General features: G+C 42.9%; 1 protein-coding gene across 2 annotated transcripts in view; it reads left to right on the plus strand.

The window, feature by feature from the left end:
• The window catches only part of tbc1d9b (TBC1 domain family member 9b), a 46,411-nt gene that overhangs the window by 7,373 nt on the left and 17,078 nt on the right, over positions 1 to 21,960 (plus strand). For both annotated transcript variants that reach the window (XM_084332529.1, XM_084332530.1), the window contains exons 5-16: positions 1,685 to 1,943; positions 4,332 to 4,539; positions 4,919 to 5,116; positions 5,882 to 6,052; positions 7,272 to 7,422; positions 13,279 to 13,493; positions 14,095 to 14,212; positions 15,240 to 15,442; positions 17,684 to 17,766; positions 18,189 to 18,318; positions 19,720 to 19,818; positions 20,875 to 20,943. In XM_084332529.1, coding sequence (XP_084188655.1) covers positions 1,685 to 1,943; positions 4,332 to 4,539; positions 4,919 to 5,116; positions 5,882 to 6,052; positions 7,272 to 7,422; positions 13,279 to 13,493; positions 14,095 to 14,212; positions 15,240 to 15,442; positions 17,684 to 17,766; positions 18,189 to 18,318; positions 19,720 to 19,818; positions 20,875 to 20,943 — 1,904 coding nt within the window. The remainder of the gene's footprint in view (positions 1 to 1,684; positions 1,944 to 4,331; positions 4,540 to 4,918; positions 5,117 to 5,881; positions 6,053 to 7,271; positions 7,423 to 13,278; positions 13,494 to 14,094; positions 14,213 to 15,239; positions 15,443 to 17,683; positions 17,767 to 18,188; positions 18,319 to 19,719; positions 19,819 to 20,874; positions 20,944 to 21,960) is intronic.

Genomic DNA, 21,960 nt, shown 5'->3' on the forward strand with positions numbered 1-21,960 from the left:
GCCGGAGGTACCTCAGTACTGAAAGACAACTGATATCCCCAGTTCAAAAGGTAGGCGATACTGCCACCTGGCGGGATTCGATCGTCATTGCAATTTTAACGTAGGCAGCGGTGCCGGGGAGACACAGGCAGCTCTGAGCGAGTGTTTAGAATGGGGATCAAAGGAAAAAGATCAAAGGATCTAAAAACGAGAAAACTAGTTTTTGGTGACGAAACGCCTGAATACTCGTTTTTGGCGGCCAATGAGTTAAGGTTGGCTGAAACGTGCACGTTCTGTGTGTTGCTGCCCGTGCTAAATAAAAGTACATAAAGGACATTTCCATGAGTTCTGGCAATTCCTTTAACTGTGTGTGTGTGTGTGCACGTCAGAGCCATTTGTGCATTTTACACAGCTGACCAGGTGTTTCTGCATGAATTGAATGCAGTGTGATGTCCTGAAAGTGTGTTCAAAGTGTGTGTGTGGATTTAGATGGAGAGGGTCTTGCAGGATACAACCAAATCTAAAGTTTGTGGCACAATAATGCCGCAGCTGCACCATCCCCCCACTGACATTCCTCAGCTAATTTAATTCAACCTGGCTGCTCTTAGCTTGCCCTGTCAGATGGCATTTTTGGAATGCGTTGTATGCCTCCTCTTCCTTCTCGTTAATTTCATCAGGACAGCTATTTTTTTTTGGAGGGGGGAAAAGCTATGGTTTATTTCCATAACTGAACAAACAAACAAACTTTCCTCAGGAAAGTTGAATCCCTGGAACACTATCTGACGCTAGAAAAGGTTAGTTGTTTTCATCTGAAGGTCAATTGCAATTTAGTTTATAATACATATTATCTGTATTGTCACTTATATTATTCACTCTTCCATTAATCAATCTTATGTCATCATAAATCATAAAGCAGTGTGAACAAAACCCACTACTATGCACTCAACACTGCAACACCCAAGTTTCAGCCCTGTTTGATGACCATTGTTACTCAGCTGTAAGAGTATATATGTATAAATGTTCCCACTAACACAAAATTGCTTTGCTAGCTCAAGTCTTCTTGTGTCTAAGATATTAGCTGTAATTTATCCACTGCAGTTATGGAGTGTATGGGCACTGAAGCAGAATCTTTAGCCATGTTCTTATTTATTTGAAGCCTCTGACTAAACCCCCGCTGTTTCCTGCTCTGTGAAGGGGAGGGGGTGACGTCAAAGTGAGCACAGTCTTATGAAGGAAGGGGAGGAAGAGCTTATGATGGACACTAGAGAGACTTTCTCATTGGTCTGTTCATGAGCCTCTCTGTCCACTAACCTATATTGAGTCAACTGTAGAACTACATTTTGACATGCTGTACTATTTTCAGATCTTACAATAGTCGGTTGGTTTTGATGGCGGTTCTCTCACGTTTGTATGTCTGTATAGCTCAGTGGATACTAATATGGTTAAATGTTTGATTCCCACTGTGGTCACTCTCACCCTAAAAACAAGTATGCATTCAGGCTACTTTTAAGGCAATTTGGATAAAAGTGTCAACCAAATGAAACATCTAATCTCACTTTAAATACATTTTTACCTTCACACTTTTTTGTCCACCTTCATCTTATGTATGTCCCCTTCCCTCCCTCCTTCCCGTTGCTCCCCCCCCAACCCTCAACCCTCCTCTCGCTGACCAACTCCCCCCTCCTCCTCCTCCATCCTCTCACAGTCACTCTGGTGGTGCAGTGGACTGAGGTGACCCAGTTGGAGAAGAACGCCACGCTCCTCTTCCCGGAGAGCGTGAGGGTGAGCACGCGCCACACGGAGCACTTCTTCTCCATGTTCCTCAACATCAACGACACCTTCAAGCTGATGGAGCAGCTGGCCAACATCGCCATGCGGCAGCTGCTGGACAACGAGGGCTTCGCCGCCGACCGCTCGCTGCCCAAGCCCTGTAAGACGCTCAAGAACGTCTCGGCGCTCAAGAGGTTTGACACATCCTTACTTTACCATGTATATGCTTTGACCGAGCTGGGTTTTTCAACGCAGGCTGAGCCCATCCCATAATCCCAAAGTTATAGATTCAATCCCCTCCTCCTATGTGCCGTTTGAAGAACCCTAGTGAGACTTTTCTCAGAGGGACGTGCAAAACGACAGTTTCCCTACGGGGATGAAGAAAGTACCATAAAATCAGCAAAGTATTTATCCAGGGAATGACTTTGGTATATTCTCATGCCGCAGTAAAGTCTTAATTGTTCCTAGTCTACAAAAGATATGAAGCATACTAATTAGAATTTGAATGTCCTATGTTCAATATAGTCAAGTTTTTTTGATGGGTCATTCATTTGGTCATATTGCACAGGCACACCTGTGTTGTGATGTCATTTCCTGCCGTGCCAATTAGCTGCCAGGTGTATTTAACCATCACCTTGAATGTATTTCCAGTGCTAGCCATACCACTGAAGAAGGACATTGTCCGAAACATGTCTGCTTTTTATTCAGGCTGCCATTAAAAAACATTGAACCTGTGAGTGCTGGTCCGGCTACCCTGCTTTGATATAATGTCCTATGTTCAGCAATGATTCCTTTACTGTGTTAAATTACATCAGCTTGGGCTGCAATTTGTGTGTGTGCGCACCTGTGTGTGTGTACTTGTGAAGGCCCTCCCATAGTCGAGCAGACTGTACACAGAGCAGACTCCGCGGAGGTCCACTGGACTCTTTGAGCTTTCATAGTCGAGCGGACCTCCGCGGACCAATTTCCTACATGTCACGCGCCAGTTTACACAATTGTCCCCACGCTGTTCAACTTCTGTCATGTCGTCGTCATCCGATGTCAAAATAAAGAGTATGTTATCTCCGGTTCCAATATTTTGATAATAAAACGGGCAGTTTTACGCACTTGAATAACAGGTATATAGGCAGCGAGATGCAATGTACCGTATAGGCTTGAGGTGGACAGCGCTGGTGCTGAAATGACAAACACGCATTGCATGAAATAAAAGCACCAGTTTTATTTCAAAATATTGGAAACGGAGATAACATTCTATGTTATCTCCGTTTCCAATATTTCGAAATAAAACTGGCAATTTTACACACCATTTAGAAAAGCCATTCAAACATCTCTCTTGGCACGGAGCGAGTGGTCAGAGTAAAATGCAGATCGGCGTCACATTAAATGCAGTTCGATGTCAACCAAAACGCAGAGCAGCGTTTTGTGTGACACCAAGTCAGCGGCGCGGATGTCCGCGCGTCAGAAAATAGTAGCTTCGCACCTGTGGGTCTGCTGTCCGCTGAGATCAAAGCTCAAAGAGCCGCGCGGACCTCCGCGGAGTCTGCTCTGTGTACAGTCTGCTTGACTATGGGAGGGCCTTGAGTGTCTCTTTTCAAAGAGTGTTTTTGTTATTATAAGTTGTTACTGCTGTCCACCTTGATCCCCTTTAGACTGAAGGAAAGCGGTCACCTCTTGTTCCTCGTTGGGTTCCTCTCCGCCAACACCTGGGTTTGGTCTCCAATCCAGAGACAATGATATAATTTATCCTTGTGTATTGTTCCAAATCATGCACACCTTTCTCCAAGAGGGCAATCTCCTTGTCCTTCTCTGCATCAGTAGCCTCAAGGCTTTGGCCTAGCCCACCAAGTCCAAAATAATTTTCTGCTGTTGTCTTACCGCTGTAACTACTCCCGACAGAAAGTCGAGCGATCTCCTGATTTCCTCCACTTCTTCAAAAGCGGAGTTGTTTTTTGGACCCATGACTTCGCTGTTGAATAAGTTAATATGCTATCGGTGTAAAAGGCCCAATTTGTTTCAAAGCGTTAACTCACAAGTAGGAAAGTATATTCTGTGTGTTATTAGTGACAGCGAAGTGGCATCGGAGATATGAATCATGCTTAGGTCTAGGAGGAAGTTATGGCCCGCTATATCTCTTCCTCCCTCTCTCTCTTTCTCTTTTTTCCCTCTCTATCTAGGGTCATAATATGGATGATATGATTTGGATTCTCAAGGCGATAACTCACTATTTGGCTAAATCACTGCTATGATTAGATTCAGTAACATATGGTCGATATGATACAATATACTGCATTTTTTTGCCAATGCAGTCATGTTACAACATTTCTATCCGAAAGGCAGAGTGCAAATTTGTTATTAAGCTCAGCTTAACACAACAAGAAACCATTATTTGAATCTGTACAACAAATGACAACGTAAGCGCTGCCTAATAAGCCTATATTTGATTTAAGATTTATATTAACAAACTAAATAGATCTATGTACATTGTATCAATTAAATTGGGTCATTGCCTCGCCATTGGGTTTGTTGTATCGATCCGAATGGATGTATTGTCGCACCTGTAACGGGATCATGTGTGGTCTCAGGGACCTGGATGCACGGGCCAAGAACGAGCGCTACCGGACACTGTTCCGCCTGACACAGGACGAGCGTCTGGACGGCCACACGGACTGCACCCTGTGGACACCCTTCGCCAAGATGCACATCGTCGGGCAGCTATTCGTCTCCAACAACTACATCTGCTTTGCCAGCCGCGAGGAGGACCTCTGTCAGCTCATCATACCCCTTAGAGAGGTGCGTGGATAATGTGTGTACGCTCACAAAAGAGTAAGTAAGGTAAAGGAAATTTATTTGTGATTCCATTTGATTCGCGATTCATTTTGCAATGATGATATAATGGTGTGAATGCTATTATAGGGGCAGATGTTTTTTTCTGTTTTAGTTTAGGAGCTGAATTAAAGAAGGTGCAATGTGATGGCCTAATTTTGCGTCACATTTCCAAGTACATAAAAATAAAGATTATCTAGCATACTTTTAGGAAAATATCTGCTCTTGCCGATGTACAACTGAAAAGTTACTTTGTGTGGAATGCCCCTTTTTGAAGTAACAGTGGATAGTGGATACATTTTGGAATCAACCTTCAGATGTTCTCTGTCCCCCTGTTGTCACCCAGGTGTCCATAGTGGAGAAGGCCGACAGCAGCAGCGTCCTGCCCTGCCCCGTCTCAATCAGCACCAAGAATAAGATGACCTTTCTGTTCGCCAACCTCAAAGACAGAGACTTCCTGGTCCAGCGCATCTCCGACTTCCTACAACGCACCCCCGATAGGCTGTGGAGCGACGCGCATCACCACCCGCTCGCTGGCCAATCGGTGAGTCAGTAAAATCTCTCAGCCAATCGACGAGGCTAGATTAGGACGGGCCTGTTTTAAATTTAATCCTGCAGAGAAAGATCTGTCAAAACATTTTGATCAGCAGTTGTACAGTCAGGGCTAGATCCACAAAGAATGGATTGCACGGAGCAAGTTGCACCCTTACTTACAATTCATTATGAATTGAAAATGGTGGACCCTGATGTAAACAAGACAAAAGTCTTTCTCTGGTCTGCATCCCCTTAACAATTGTGTGTATTGAGCCGTACTGTATTGTACCCATTCTGCAATCTATTAATAAAGTTTTCATTCAATCAATCACTGTGCAGAATGATTGATTGAATGAAAACTTTATTAACAGATTGCAGAATGGGTACAATACAGTACGGCTCAATACACACAATTGTTAAGAGGATGCAGACCAGAGAAAGACTTTTGTCTTGTTTACATCAGGGACCCCCATTTTCAATTCATAATGAATTGTAAGTAAGGGTGCAACTTGTTCCGTGCAATCCATTCTTTGTGGATCTAGCCCTCATTCTTTATCTCTTTGAATGCGTTCTGCATCACCTGAAAGAAGAAAACCTCTACTGTCTTTAACTATGTATATCCACACAACTTTTTGAGATTTCAAAGAAATCACCTGAAAACATTAAGTGGGGTACTGCACTTATATGGTTTTTCATCTGGAAGGATTCAGCTGTACCTCAGGCTTATTCTTCTACCATTGTTCCATGATCTCCCCCTCTCTGTCCTGTCATCCAGGTAACACCCAACCTTAGTACCTCTCTCCCCGCCAGTCTTCCGCTCTCCTCCTCTGGAGCAGACAGCTCTTCCCAGGGGCTGCGCCACTACAACTCCAGCCTGCCCACCGCCACCCAGGGCCTGCTCCAGATCTACCAGAAAGATGCCCCCGAAGACCTGGGACCCAAAGCTGTGAGACCACACATACACCCCCCCCCCCCCCCCCCGCGCGCGCGTCTCTACATTTCGTAGCCGCATTTCTGCAGACCCCTCTCTGATTGGTTGAACTCCATTTCTGCAGACCCCTCTCTGATTGGTTGAGCGAAGCCCCTCTCTGATTGGTTTAACTCATCACGCAGTAAAAGGCGGATGTAATGTTATCATATCAATCGCGTATAACGTTATTTCGCGTGACTTCGCGGTTTATTCATAACATTATGCACATTTCACAACACAGCCAGCTGTCAGAAACTGTACATTGTAACGTTATGTTATTTCACGGCCTGCCCATTTGATGTTCCCAAATCATATTCAGAAAGTATCACAGAGACTTCTATTGACCAAGGAATTAGTTATTATTAGTAAGACACAACATTTCCGTAGCAATTGACCACCAGACTCTTTCTCTTAAGGCATTAACTGGGTTAATTAATATAAATGTTATATTGTAACTGTCTAGTTACACATTGGTTCCGAAACATGTATGTTCCAGGCTGCAATTAAAACTTTGAATCTGAGAGAGCTCTGGTCAGCGAAGCCGGCGAGCGATTATTATTGGTTTTTAATGACAAACTAATTACATAAGCCTATCCAACATGTAAAGGCACACACAACATATTCCAGTTAACGGTATATTTTTTTAATGATTCGTTATGGAGTAATCAATACTTCCATGCATATAAATTGCGTTCGCGACCTCCATGTTTTGGGGCTATTCATCAGAAAACTCGGATCCGGGATTCGGCTCCCATCCGTCGGACAAGAACTGTGGGTTTTCAGCCTCTCTCTGGAGCTTAACGGAGTTTTGACTCCTGGCTAGAGGAGCTTGTCGCGGTTCATGCGCATGCGCGCGCTCGGCCAATCAGAGAGGGGTCTGCAGAAATGGGCTCAACCAATCAGAGAGGGGTCTGCAGAAATGTGGCTACGAAATGTAGAGACGCCCCCCCCCCCCTCTTCAAACAATCACAAGTTGTAGAGTAATTTGCATTCCATCAAGAAACAAGCCAATAGCTCCAAGTCCATCTCAGTTAGGTTATCCTGGCTCAAAATGAACTCTCTTTCAATATATCAATATCTAAGTTTCTCAAAATGTGTTAAGAATGTAATTTTTCAGTTTTGGTTATAACATGATTTATTTTAAATGGCAAACCCACACTGACAACTCTCTTTCTCTCCATCCTTTCCTCCCCAGACGAAGGAGAAGATGAAAGAGGAGTCCTGGAACATCCACTTCTTTGAGTTTGGCCGTGGAGTGTGCATGTACCGCACGTCCAAGAGCAGGGAGCTGGTGCTGAATGGCATCCCAGAGAGCCTGAGAGGGGAACTGTGGCTGCTCTTCTCAGGTACAAATCACCCTCTGGGATGTTCTGCTCACTTTCAATTGACCCATCTCAAACCTCACCCTCTTTTTCTTGGTCCTCTAATTTCTCAAAACAAGCTCAAAAGTAGTTCTCATAAACCAAAAGGTTTGTTAAATTCTCTATTTAACAAATGAAAATTTAAATTTTATACATTACTTTCACATACCTTCTGCTTGCCGGTGGCAGTACATTTGCAATAGAAATGGAACGATTTCCGTTTCACAACTCTCCCTACAGTATATATGATCTGAATTTACCAACATTGTTCCTGTGGATTCATAAGTATTCTTTGTGCTGTTAGCTACCGCCTTTCACTTCTGCTTATTTGCATTGAGTCAATATGGACTGCCTGGTGCCTGAGAGACTAGCGTAGCCACACTAGCTGCTCTGTGAAACTGCTTTAGCCAAGCATTGAAGCCACAACACTGCAACCACAAACAGGCAGGCATGCGTTCTTCATGGGACGGGGTTGCACTCCGTGCCACCCCATGATAAGTACTCTCTATTTGCATATCAATAGCGCCGGTCGTCAGGTGTGTTAAATACGTTCTCAGATACATTCACACCTAACTTGTTGTGAAGACATGTGTTACATTCTATTCGTAGAGGCAATTAGGCACTGTCTTTAGTCTGTGCTCAAGCGAGGGGACATTAAATGCGCATTCGCGGGAGCGCGCGTGCACGTGGTGCGTGCAACCCCCGATGATTTCAATAACGCACCACTGCAAACGGGTATCTGGTACTTCCTTCCCTAACTGATTCATGTAGATTTCAGTCATCTGTTGCAACTGGAAGTTAACCGTTAAGATTAGCCTATGTACTGCAACTATGAATTCTCCATGACATTACATGTCTAAATATCCACTAGATTATTGACACATGAGACCTATGGAAATGTATATAGCCTGCTACACTATGTGGACAGTAAATCCATATTCTGAAAAATGAACCTATTCTGAAATAATAATTATAATACAAATCGTATGTACTTTTCTACAATTTCTATACTATTATCTAATATGTACTATGCTAATATGTCCATACTACTATGCACTCAAGCCATCACAGGCTACCTCAGCAGAGCCACCATCATCACCAAAGACTCCACCCACCCTGCCTTAGACCTGGCACTTTATCTTGCACTTTACAATTGTGTGCAATATTGACATTTTATTATTTGTATACCCATTTTTTAATTTTCTTCCGCACATTGAGAAGGTTGCCCTATTCCAATGTACTAAATTGGAAATTAATGCTCTCACATTAGCAAATTCACTGCTTTTTCTGCCAACATTTTGAATTGAACGTGTATTGAGTCCAATCGACATGTGTGCATTTGTGGGTTTGAGTTAAAAGCTAGGAAGACAACTCATCTCATCTCAGATACTGGATACTACTACAGTTGGTTTCATTTCCCCATAAGAATCCTGTATTGTGCCAGGATTTTTGTACACTGTTGCTGTTTTTAACTGTCATGTGTTTTTATGTATGTATTTTCTGCACCATTCGAGTGGCTGGCAAGTAAAATGTTGTTGTATACTATACAATGAAAAATAAAGGCTGATTCTTATTCTGAAGACTGTAGTGTAGCACTCAAGTTCAACACTGTTTGACGAACAATCTTACTTACCCTTAGGCCATGGTTACACTGCTGAATCCAGCAACGTTTTTGTTGCTGAATGATTACGTTTGCTGTCCAAGTAAAAAAGAAACGCAGTTTTGGCAGGAAAAACGCGTTGTCCTAATGGCAACGCTGAAAAGATATTTTCGTTTTGGATACTCGCCAAAACTCGCCGACAATGGTGCCATGTAATCTGTGCAAGCCGGATACGGAGCCGTTCTGCCCCATGCGCAGTAGAGACCAACGCCAAATTCTCCCCCTCCCAAACCCATGTCATGTCAACAAACCCTTACCACGCAAGAATCGAGTGGATGAGCAGCTCAGAGCTCCTCTTTCAACATAACGAGCATTAAACAAAATGGCCCAGTCATCTATTCACTTTTGTTTAATACATGAGGCGTCTAATGTTATCTAGCTAATGATAGCTCCTGATTTCAACGTCTGATATCATCAGTTTGGTGCTGGCTGGCTAGCGTCGCTCGTGAGCTAATGTTAGCTACCTAGCTAACGTTACTTTCAGACCCTTTTAGCTGCCGCTACCAACGTGTTGTCAAGTTATTGTTATAAGGAGCCCAGTCCAAGCTACAACAGTCTGCATTCCCTTAACAATGTATTGAGCCGTATTTTATTGTACCCATTCTGCAATCTGTTAAATAAAGTTTTCACCCATTTCTACTAACATTAACGTTACTACGTTAATAGCCTCGATGCTAACTATATACCGGTACATTGAGAATGCCATTCACATTAACATGTAGCTAACGACACCGGAGATCTTTTTTTGAGACTAAACTATCCGCTCTTGGTGGTCAATTGTGTTGATGTTAGTATTGTTTCATCAACAAATGAGGCAGAACACACAGTGAATGTATCCGTTTTGTTTATTGCACTTTTATTGCACTTTCTTTGCTGAAAAATAAATGCTACGTTGGCTAAATGGCTCACGCGAGGCATTTAAAGATGGTGGACTTGTTGATTTTTTGCAGGAAGTGTATTGGCACATTCAACTTTTCTGATTGGTTGAAAATTGCCTTCATGTTCGCCACCTACTGCTTTGGCATTGTACTACATGTATATACATCAGTATGCTCACGAGGCAAAAACAATGTCTAACTTGCCTGCCATTACGTTGCGTTCTGAAAAGCGAAACTGACCCTGACAACAAAACGAAAACTGGCCATTAGTGTAACCGCAGCCTTAGCTGCCAGAGTTGTACCCTTCCTGCTCACTTGTTGCACACAATTTGTAAGTCGCTTTGGATAAAAGCATCATCTAAATGACTAAATGTAAATGCAGGCGTGGAACTCGAGGTAAAACAACGAGCCGTGTGTTTTCAGGGACACAAGTGAAGGCCTGTGTTTAGAGAGTAAGTGTGAAATGGAGTGTCTGTCATTGAATCTGGATGTGAGTTCACGTCTGTGCGTCTGTCTGCCATGGGAGAGGGAATAGTGAGCCTGTGAGTGTGTTAGTAACATAGTGTGAATATATGACTTACTATTGTGGCTGGCTGCCTGCCTGCTTGGCTGTCTGCAAAAACACCTATGTGTTTACACAACATATCCTGCTATTAGGGGAGGCGACGGTGGCTCAGGAGGTAGAGCCAAAGGGAGGAGATGTCCTCACTGACCACTCAACGCACGTCATTCGCGTCATTAGTGAGACTGACTTTCAACTGCTTAAATATCAGGAATGTCAATTTCAATATTGTGAATAAAACATGTCAAAACTAGCCAAATCCTTAGTTTACAGTAGTCTGTATACATTTTTTATCTTTTTTTAAGGTCACCAGTATGCACCCAAATTATAACAAAAATAAATGTTTACATAAAGATCCAATGAATGACATTCCGAGTTTAAAATGTCATGTTTCCAACACCCTATCATGGCAAATTTGTTGCTCAAACAAATAAGACTCTACTTTTACTGGTACAAGCAGTTTTACGTCTAACTCTAATTTCGTAGATGGAAGTATCTAGGGAGTTCCATGTCTCTGTTCCTCCCAACTCTGGTAGAGCAGTCGTCTGGTCATTGGAAGGTCACTTGACTTCCCAATGAGCAGTTTGGCATCTTGCACGGTTGCCTCTGCCGTCGGTGTGTGACTGGGTGAATGTGAGGCATAAATTGTTGGATAAAAGCACTATATAAAATGCAGTTACTGTTTATTAATTTATGACCGGGTCCTCATGAGCCATGGCGTGTCAGACTTGAACCGCAACCTTCATTCCACTTCTATATGACTCCAGTCTGAGTCATATGGAGTCAGCTGACTGGCCTGAGTCATAAGCCTAGCAAGGGGCAGGGCATAAAGAATCAAGAGGTTTATTTGTCACATACATACTTGGGCATACAGTGAAATGCGGGTGGTCATGCCCGCATCGATTGTGCAAAATACAATAATAAAAATAGGCATAGGAAAAAAAAATAGGTAAGAAGACACAAGATATGCATGATAAAAAAAGACATGCTAAGTTCCTGAGAAACTGGTTCCTATGTACACTACTATACAATATACAATTTACTATTTTAACTCTTAATGTAAAGATTGTTATGTAACAATAACTGACCCTGTGGAATAGTTTCTTTGAAAATGTATGTATAAACATTATCATATTCTCAGAGCTCAGCTTGGCAAGTGTCATTGATTTGTCTGACAATATACAATGAAATTATTGCTTACATTTATTTAGGTCCAATTTAGTTAGTTGACATTCAAGTTGACTGAATGCTCCCATGGTAGTGTCAATTAGAGTGAATCACATGAGTATTTACATAGATCCCGCAATAAACAACAAACAAACTAGACAATAACATGTACTACTACTAATAATGACTGCATCCACAACAAACTAGATAATACAATGGGAAGTGTACTGCTATTAATAATGGCTACATCTCCATAACAAACTAGATAATACAATGGGAAGTGTACTGCTATTAATAATGGCTGCATTTCCATAACAAACTAGATAATAAAATTGGAAGTGTACTGCTATTAATAATGGCTGCATTTCCATAACAAACTAGATAATAAAATGGGAAGTGTACTGCTATTAATAATGGCTGCATCTCTATAACAAACCAGATAATAAAATGGGAAGTGTACTGCTATTAATAATGGCTTCAATTCCATAGTGCATTTCTGCTACAATGACAGCATTCTTTTTTTAGTATAGGTGGGAATCAAACCCCTAACACTTGGCAGTGTTGGTGTCATCTATCCCTTGAGCTGCACAGCTAGACTCTTCTCTATATACCATCAGTATATGTCTGTCTGTCTGTCAGTAGGCAGGGAGAAAGAGGCCAGTGTAGCAGCTCTACCCATTACGTGCCCATTATACGCTCTGGGTTATCTGAGAGTTAATTGATTAAATGGCCATGGCTGGTTTTCTCTGGCCCTGTACTTTTCGCTTACAAGAAGGCTCGAGCTAGAATTCAAAGTCACGTTCCCAAATTACTTCCTCAGTCTCCATTTGTAATTTCAGCATCAGAAACTGTAAATTCGCCAAAACGCAAAGAATGTACAGGTATTTGTCTTTGTGACAATGGTACAAATGGACAATGGTATACACTGTTCGGAGACAGCATTACAAACAATAGACGGTACAATTATACCTAATCTCTCCATATATATATTTTTTTTTCTATTATCTTTTTCCCCCTCCTTTTTTCCGATTTTTCTCCCATCCCACTGTTAGTCGTTATGCCAATTCCCAACCCCCTTCCTGGTTGTTGCGCACCCCCCCTACTGTTGGTCCGGGAGGCCGGAGACTGTCGCAATCGCATGCTTTCCTCTGACGCATGTGCAGCCAGCCGGCAGCCAGCCTGGCCGCGCAGATTCTCACCGGGAGAGTGTAATGTGTGGAAGGTCACACTACCTTTCTCCAGATCCTACCCTCGCTGTGCAGGCGCCCCGACCGAACTGTAGGGGTCGCTGTCCACAACGCCCAGGACCCACCCACGGCTTCCTTCCCCCTAACTCAGCCAAACGAGTTAGTATAGCGATCAGCCCGAGCCAAGGCAATGCTGACTCTCCGGGAGTCGAGACCGCAGCCTCTTGCATTGGTGACGAGCACAATCTCTGCTACGCCACCTGACTGCCATCTCTCCATATATTAATGTATTACTATGTACTTCAGTCTTAGCAGCATTGCCTACAATATGTTACTGCTGTGGAACGGATGTGTAGTGGACTAACATTGGCTAATTTACTCCTCCAGGCGCCCAGAACGAGATGGCCACCCACCCCGGTTACTACGGTGACCTGGTGGAGCAGGCCATGGGGCGGTGCACACTGGCCACAGAAGAGATAGAGCGGGACCTTCACCGCTCCATGCCGGAGCACCGTGCCTTCCAGAACGAGATGGGCATCGCCGCCCTGCGCCGCGTGCTCACCGCCTACGCCTGCCGCAATCCCGGCATCGGCTACTGTCAGGTACACGGCTGGTCACTTTCTTTGGTCATTGGTTTTGAAGGTGTCAACGTTTAGCTTTCAATTTAGGCCATACCTCAACTGTTGATCTTGCATTTGATTGTATAGATTGTCTGGTCAGTAACATGGGACTCTCCCAGTCCCCCCGCGCTGCAGTAAACTTGATCCAATCAGGAGAGAAAACCCTAGATATTTTTCCTTGTTTCAAGAAATCTTGCCAAGCCAAATTTTCTTACTGCACAAGTAGGACAAGTGGATAAAGTGGTAATACGGGAATTAATTACCGGTATCTGTTTACTGCAGAGTGGAGGGACTGGGAGACTCATGTTGCTGACCAGGCAATCTGAGTGTAGAGCTATTATTTTAACATGTAGACCACTTACAGCACCTTTTTTAATTTAATTTTGGTATTAAAGGTGCTATGCGTCAAAGTAATTAGTGGCGTTAATATACATTTGTGTTAACGTGTTATTAAAGCCCTAACTTTGATAGCCCTAATTGTGACCCTACATTTCAGGCACGTTCACATCATTCAGGAAGTGTGACATTGATATTTCCATTGAAACATGAAACGGGACTTCCGGTTCCGCTCTTCTCCCCCCAGGCGATGAACATAGTAACATCGGTGCTGCTGTTGTACTGTACTGAAGAGGAGGCCTTCTGGCTTCTTGTCGCACTCTGTGAGAGGATGCTACCCGACTACTATAACACCAGGGTTGTAGGTCAGTCCTCTGTGTCTGTGTCTTTGTTTCAGTTAATTCATTAAGTGAATTTTCTTTCGCACATTGAACAACATTGAGAAGGTTGCTCTATGCCAATGTATTACATTGGAAATGAATGCTCTCACATTAGCAAATTCACTGCTTTTTCTGCCAACATTTTGAATTGAAAGTGTATTGAGTCCAACTGACATGTGTGCATTTGTGGGTGTGAGTTAAAAGCTAGGAAGACTACTTGTCTCATCTCGGATACTGATACTATTACAGTTGGTTTCAGTTCCCCATAAGAGTTCTGTATTGCTGCCAGGATTTTTGTACTTGGCTGTCACTGTCTCTGATGGATTCATCATTTCTCAGGGAAAGAAAATGTTTATATAAAAAAGGATATTATATATTATTTTCAAATCTTTGATTTAACAAACATACAAAATACACACAAAATTTCCAAAAAACATCTAGCTATGAGGAGATGGAAATCAGACTTCCATGTCATTTCTATACACTTCCTGGCAATGCATAAAGCCATTTCTAAAAAGAAATGTGCAGATAAAATGGTAAGGTAAAACGTTTAGTCATAATGACACAGAAGTCACACCTAAAGGAATTTTTTTTTAATCTACATACATAAGGTTTTTAATAATCTCGGTTGATGAAGAAAGATGAATCTATCTAGCATTGGTAGTGGCTGACAAACGTTTTTGGCTCTGCATCAAGTCTGATTCCCACCTCTAGATTTGTGCAACCCTGGCTTCAAAGCTCCATCCATCAAAAGAAAATAAAAAATGTTAAATGAATCCCATGTACATTTCCCTCATGATGCATCTTTTCTACATCACTGAGCACAGGTAAAGTCACGATAGGTCCCCGAGTGGCTGAAAGGATCTTAGTTGTAGATAACAAAAACTGCTTTTGGTGGACCGGATGCTGACCCTGCACTCTGAAGAACTGAAGTGTGTCTTGGAGGAATATGCAAAGAGACTAATAGTTTTCCTTGTTTTCCCTCCTCCTCTTTTCCCTCCCCTTCCTCCAGGGGCACTGGTGGACCAGGGGGTGTTTGAGGAGCTGACACGTGAGTGTCTCCCGCTGCTGTATGAGCACATGCAGGACCTGGGCGTCATCTCCACCATCTCGCTCTCCTGGTTCCTCACCCTCTTCCTGTCCGTCATGCCTTTCGACAGCGCCGTGCTGCTGGTCGACTGCTTCTTCTACGAGGGCATCAAGGTCATCTTCCAGGTAACAGCGGGGAATAAAAAATGTATGGAGGAGAGGATGGTGGAGTCTTAAGACCTAGAGTCGGTTGCTCCATCTCTTTGTCGAGCAGGGAGTAATGTGACCTACCTCTATAACAAACCTCTGCGGATTCTGTTTTTGAAGGGATCTTGATAAAGGCCGTTAGAAGATTTCTGGTGGACCACAGTATTCTGAACCACTTCTCTCCTACTTGCTTGAAACGGGCATGATGTCTCAGGGTGAGGTCTTTATGGGCTAGCCCCGTCATCTCAGTTGGAAACCGTCCAATGAAGAGGTTGCAGACAAGTCACTAAACCAATCCAGCGAACCCTCTGATAATGAGTCACCCTGCCCTGACTCAGGCTCAGTCCATTGCCAACAGCCCCTCCGTGCTTTGATCGCAACCAACAGGACACACCACACACACACTACAGACACATGCTCTGATCGCGGGGAAAGAATTATCGGATCAACGCAAGATTGATAACATATAGCCCTTACCTTGTCTATGATGTATTGCAAAAAGAATAATCTAATTATCCGGTGGCCATTCCACTGCCATTTCAAGTACTGATCGCGAGCGTGTTTCCAACGTAATCCAGCATTGAACATAAATGGTGGGGGGGGGGGGGGGGGTGACTCGTCGATGCCATCCCTATAACCGCTTGTCCTGAGCATTTAGACTCCGCCCGCACGCCGCAGCTCGGCCCAGACACAAAGCCGCATTGTTTCAAACGGAGTGCAATAGCGGCCGCAAGGCGTTAGGCGGCGGTATTGGACCATCGCGATCTCAGACCCATCCCCAGTGATAACACACAGCTGCCTGCATGTTTATGAATGGCGGGGGATGAGTTAAGGAAGTTCAAAGTGTGTCAGAAGATCCTTAAGAACTTCTACTCATGCACAATAGAGAGCATCCTGACTGGTAACATCACCTCCTGGTTTGGGAATGGCACCGCCCACAACGGCAGCAGACTGGAGAGAGTGGCTCGATCAGCCGAACGCACAATTGGAGGTGGCTTCCTACTCTCCAGGACATGCATTACATTACACCAAGCGTTGCAGGGCCAAGGCTAAGAGAATAGTCAAACTCTAGTCACCCAAACAACTGCCTCTTTGCACTGCTGCAGTCAGGCAAGCGCTACCGGAGTCTCATGGCCAGTACAGAAAGACTCGGAAGGAGCTTCTATCCCCAGGCCATCAGGATGCTCAATGACTATGTAACATCAACCCATCCATCTACACCCATTGCACACACATCCATATGCACACCCTCACTTTAAAAAACACTCACCTTAACACTCACGTTAGACACTTCAAACACTTTAACAATACACTATATTTTATATATTTATTAAAGACCACACCCATACCTAATTTTTGCATTTGCATTATTTTAAAGTTTGCATTTTGTACCTCATTGTCTGCATTTCTGTACCTCATTGCCTGTATTTTTACTTCATTGTGCTTTCATTGTACTTAGGTTGTACTTTAGTCGTATATTGTATAGTGTTGGCACTTTCTTCTTTCTTCTTTCCAAAGACCAAAGAGATGGGACGTGTGCGCACTTGTACACACACACAGAGAGGGAAACTGATGTCACAGAGTATTTATCCGCTGTGAGCGTTTCCAGGGTTAGCTTAGCTTAGTTGGCGTTAGCGGCTAACGTTAGTTAAGGTTTGTACCGCAATGCAGACTTAAAGGAATGGCGAGGATGCAAAGTATGTTGGACGCATTGGACCCTTTGCTCGCGAGTTTTCACTGCACATAGAAACAGCGCGACTCGCTTCTAAAATGTAAGGTCTGCGCTGGTCTGTGTCTATTATGAAATAATAATTGCAGATTGTGCATGTTATGACTTTGAACGTCTGCCATTTCCACCGGCACATAAGTAACAAAAAGATGTGTCGGTCCTGAATATGCAAATCGGCGGAATGTCATGGTCGGCGACATCGTCTAATCGTTGTTGCCCTCATTTCAAGCCAATCACGTGCGATGATGCTATTCCCATACAGTGAGTTGTATCTCACTCCGTTTCCTTCAGAGAACCAAGGTTACATACGAAACTGTCCCCTTTTGTGCCAGAATATGCCGACACCTGACATCTAGTTGCTTTGTTCCAAGTGATGCCACAAAAAAACAGTAATGATATCAAACAAGCAAGGTGTCAACTGTATATGTTTTTAAATAAATAAATTTACCACTATTATGATCAATAATATACTCTACCACCACTACCCTCAGGTGGCGCTAAACGTGCTGCACGACAACATGGATGCCCTGCTCGCTTGCAATGATGAGGGCGAGGCCATGACCATCCTGGGACGGTAGGTGGACACAGCTGGATGTTAAATTGGACGAGGAAGTGTCAATAGCTTTGGGTCATCATCGCAACTTAACATGTTGTGCCTGGTGGTCACTGATCTTTCAATGGAATGGTCAAATCACAGACAATGCATTATGTTACACAATGTCATATTGGCTTGACATATTGCTGTGTTTTGCACAGAGTAATCAAACCATACATAAAACTAACAGAAACAACTATTCAATTATATAGTTGAATTTGCTACCTCAAGTGTCATTGGGCCTGGCTTTTCTGATCTAAAAAAGCACCTGAAGGCTATTGCCTCGTATGTACTACCGTACTTGGTTGCTAGATAGATTTACTGGTTGATGAGTTTTATTAGGACAATCAGCCATTCAAAACTGTAAAATGTTCAGTTTTTTCTTTCTTTCTCCATTTCAGGTATCTGGATAATGTTGTGAACAAGCAGACAGTCTCTCCGCCCATCCCCCATCTCCATGCCCTGCTGACCAGTGGTGATGAGCCACCTCCAGAGATCGATGTGTTTGACCTCATTAAGTCGTCCTATGAGGTCAGGCTTCCCTTTTCATCCTTAACGACACCATCATTATCTCACTACAAATAGCACCTCCCTTATTGACAAACTCATCGAAACGAGGTCCACCGTTTGATGAAATAGATTAGAGGAAAAGAAAGAATGCAACGACTTGAAAACTAGCTTGTTTCAAATGAATCGTCTAAACTGAATTATCCAGTTTCAAGTGTAAGGTCCTTTTGTAAATGGCTTTGATTCTTTATTTTTTTGTATTATATACTTGTCTGACATATACATTTGTTGCATTAGATCAAGTGTATGTGAGTGGTTAGTTTCATCACTTCTTGCTTTTGTCCCAGTGTGGTTATGGTTGTCACTGTCTTCTGACACACAAAATACTAAGAGTCCTTTGTTATCACATGATGTCATCATGTTCTTCTGCCACCATTATCAGCAGCCATTTTTTGCCCCTCAGAGTAAGCATTCAATTTTGTTTACATTGGGGACACAATATGGCACTCGTGAAAACAACCCAAAAACGTTTTGACAATTCAACACTTAACTTAACACTTAGCTGTCTCATACGTTCAAACACCTCTTACCCTTAAAGTGAAGTCCAACGCACTTCAGTCAAGTTGCCAATAAAAGGGCCTTGGTTCTCAACAGCAGAGGACTGTATCCATAAGCAAACCAAATTCTTGTCTCTTTTGTTTTCCAAACGCCTCTCAGTTGTTAGTTAATGCCTAGATGTAGCACCTCCATATAGGCTACACAATGTGGCAGAACTAACACAATTAATTAGCTATCAACCATTTGCAAATATCAGTACCATATCAATATTTTACAAGTCCCAGCTCTCTCTTATATACTTTTGGTAAATGGTGCATTTATATAGCGCTTTTATCCAAAGCACTTTACAATTTGTTCCTCACATTTTACACATTCACACACCAATGGCGGAGTCAACCATGCAAGGTGCCAACCTGCTCATCGGGAGCAATTAGGGGTTAAGTGTCTTGCTCAAGGGCACTTTGACACGCTGTTCAGCAGGTAGCGGGAATCGAACCGGGAACCTCCAGATTATCATACGACTGCTCCTCCCGAGCCACTGTGTCCAGCTTGACTGTTAAATAACTACAGAAAGTCTAAAGAGCATAGCCCTCTAGAGACACTAGGACAACATGTATCACTAATACTAAATTCTACAACATATTTTGACCATTTGACTTTCAATATCTGCAACGTCATATCAAATGCTGCCCTCCCATTCTTTTTCAACATGGTGTGTCAGGCTTTGATGTCGGAGGAAGTGGTGTAGTGCCTAAAGCCAAAGTCATTACTTTGCAAATGGTCAATTCGGTTGATTCTGACCTGCTTCTCTGTCTCTGTCTCTCTCTCTCTCTCTCTCTCTGTCTCTCTATCTCTCTCTCTGAGCAGAAGTTTGGCAGCCTACGCTCGGATGTCATCGAGCAGATGAGGTTCAAACAGAGGCTGAAGGTGATCCAGTCCCTGGAGGACACGGCCAAGAGGAGCGTGGTGGGTTTAGCTTGACAAAAGTCTGTGTTATCAAGCTTAATGCTTTGGCAACTGTATCAGAGCATGGTTGGGTCTTTGCCACACCATTGAGGGATGCTTTGAAGGAGTAGGGAGCGGCCAGAATCATCTATTATGTCGTCTGCAGGGACCTTTTTTTATATAGTTTTCAATGAGGTGCCCATTTATTGGACAGGGCTGATTATATGTCTGTCTCCATTCATTGAAGTAGGTTGAACTTCTTTGTACAGACGGATATGTCACAGATTCCTCATCATCCATTTAGCCAATAGTCTCGAGGAAGCATTGTTTTAATTAGGGAAAGAAGAACTAGCAGAACTGCTTAGAAGGCTAGATGGGTCATTAGCTGGAGGTGACAAGATTTATAACATTGACGGTAGAAATGTTGTTGGCATCCATCTGCTGGCTTGGACTTCTTTCCCCCAATTAGCAAACACACAGCTAAATGTTTTTCATCTGTCATCATCCATGTTTTCTTCCTACTTTTACATAGTTACTATGTTACATTGTAATTCCTAAACAAAACAACAGATGGTGATACTCTCCATCCACTTTCTGTCCTTTCTGTGATGGATGAAGCTAGGGTTGGGTTTCGTTAGCCTGTTCCGTTTTGGAACCGGCTCCAAGTTAGTAAAATATCCGAATTTGCTCAGCTCTGCGTCTAACAAATCCTCTTGTCAAATCTCTCCCAACCCCCCCCCCCCCCCCCCCCCCCCCCCCCCTGTCCCAATAGTCCCCAATCCAATATTAACTTATTTATGATTTTGTTGTCTTACTTACAACATTGCTGAAAGAATAACATTTATTCACTGCACTGAGTGAAATGAAAGTAGTGCACATTTACCTAAAAAAATCATCTTTTTTCTTCTTCTAATAATTACCTAAGAAAAGATCACTTTTACCCAATCAATAAGGGATTTGAAAGGATTTGGATTTGATAAGCAGATTCGATACAGAATTCAGATTCGATAAGAAAAAGAAATTCCTTCAAACCCTAGATGAAGCGGACTGCTCCCTTATGGTTGTGTGTCTCCACAGGTGAGAGCCATTATGACAGACTCAGCCTTCAGCATAGAAGAGCTGGAAGACCTCTACTGTCTTTTCAAGGTGAGAGAAAATAAAACTATCTTTTTGTATACAGCTGCTGCTAACAGGGGTTTATGGTAAGATAAGATATTCCTTTATTCATCCCCTTGGGGAAATTCAGGCAGCATGGGGGGTGGGGTACAGGTAATAGTAGAAGACATAAATACAGGCAATACAATTATAGTACAGTAGAAAGGTAAAAATAAATCGGCAGTGTAAACAATAATAGTTAACTCTGAATATATGCATATGAGCATGTTTGCACTGGTCACTGAAGTTTTCGAAAATCCTATAATTTTGAGAGTTATATTCCAGATGGAGAGAGAGTCTGGGAATTTCATCAATACTCCGGGGAAGTCATGGAATATTGGAACTTTACAAATGGCTCACTTTACAGGGATCTGATAGCATGTATTTTACAACTTGTCTCATATATGTACATGTGTTGCATTAGATCGTGTCTATCAGCCGATATGTATACATTGTTACAGCGATAGTTCACAATCTCGGTACAATCCATACAAATTTCCATACTGGATACCCTCTGCTAGTTGGGTTGCACCTGCCTGTACAAGCTGAATGAAAATAACTGAAACCTACTCCACAGCGCACACAGAATAATGTAGATTTCAGTTAGTTTCAGTCAGATATCCGGTATGAAGGACTGCATGGATTGTGCTGAGAAAGGACTCTACCGATCAACAACAATATTGGTAAGGAGGAAGTGGGGCTAGGGTTCCAAAAGTGAATTATCCCTTAAAGTTCAAGCTTCGTCATTTAGATAATGTATAAATACAGTAGCAGTTACTACTAGCCACTTTTCCACAGGAAGGCTAACTTTAGTGGAAACCACATTGTTTATCCTTTACCAGCAAGGAATTAAAAGAAGTCATGAGATAGTCATTGCATATTACATTAGGGCCAGCATGGGAACCCTTTGCTAATTTAAATCCCATGTGTGGTTAGTTTCATCACTTCCTGCTTTTGTCCCAGTGTGGTTATGGTTGTCACTGTCTGCTGACACACAAAATACTTCAT

Source organism: Notolepis coatsorum (genome assembly GCF_963971535.1).
Source record: "Notolepis coatsorum genome assembly, chromosome: 16".
In the NCBI taxonomy this organism is placed as follows: Eukaryota; Metazoa; Chordata; class Actinopteri; order Aulopiformes; family Paralepididae; genus Notolepis; species Notolepis coatsorum.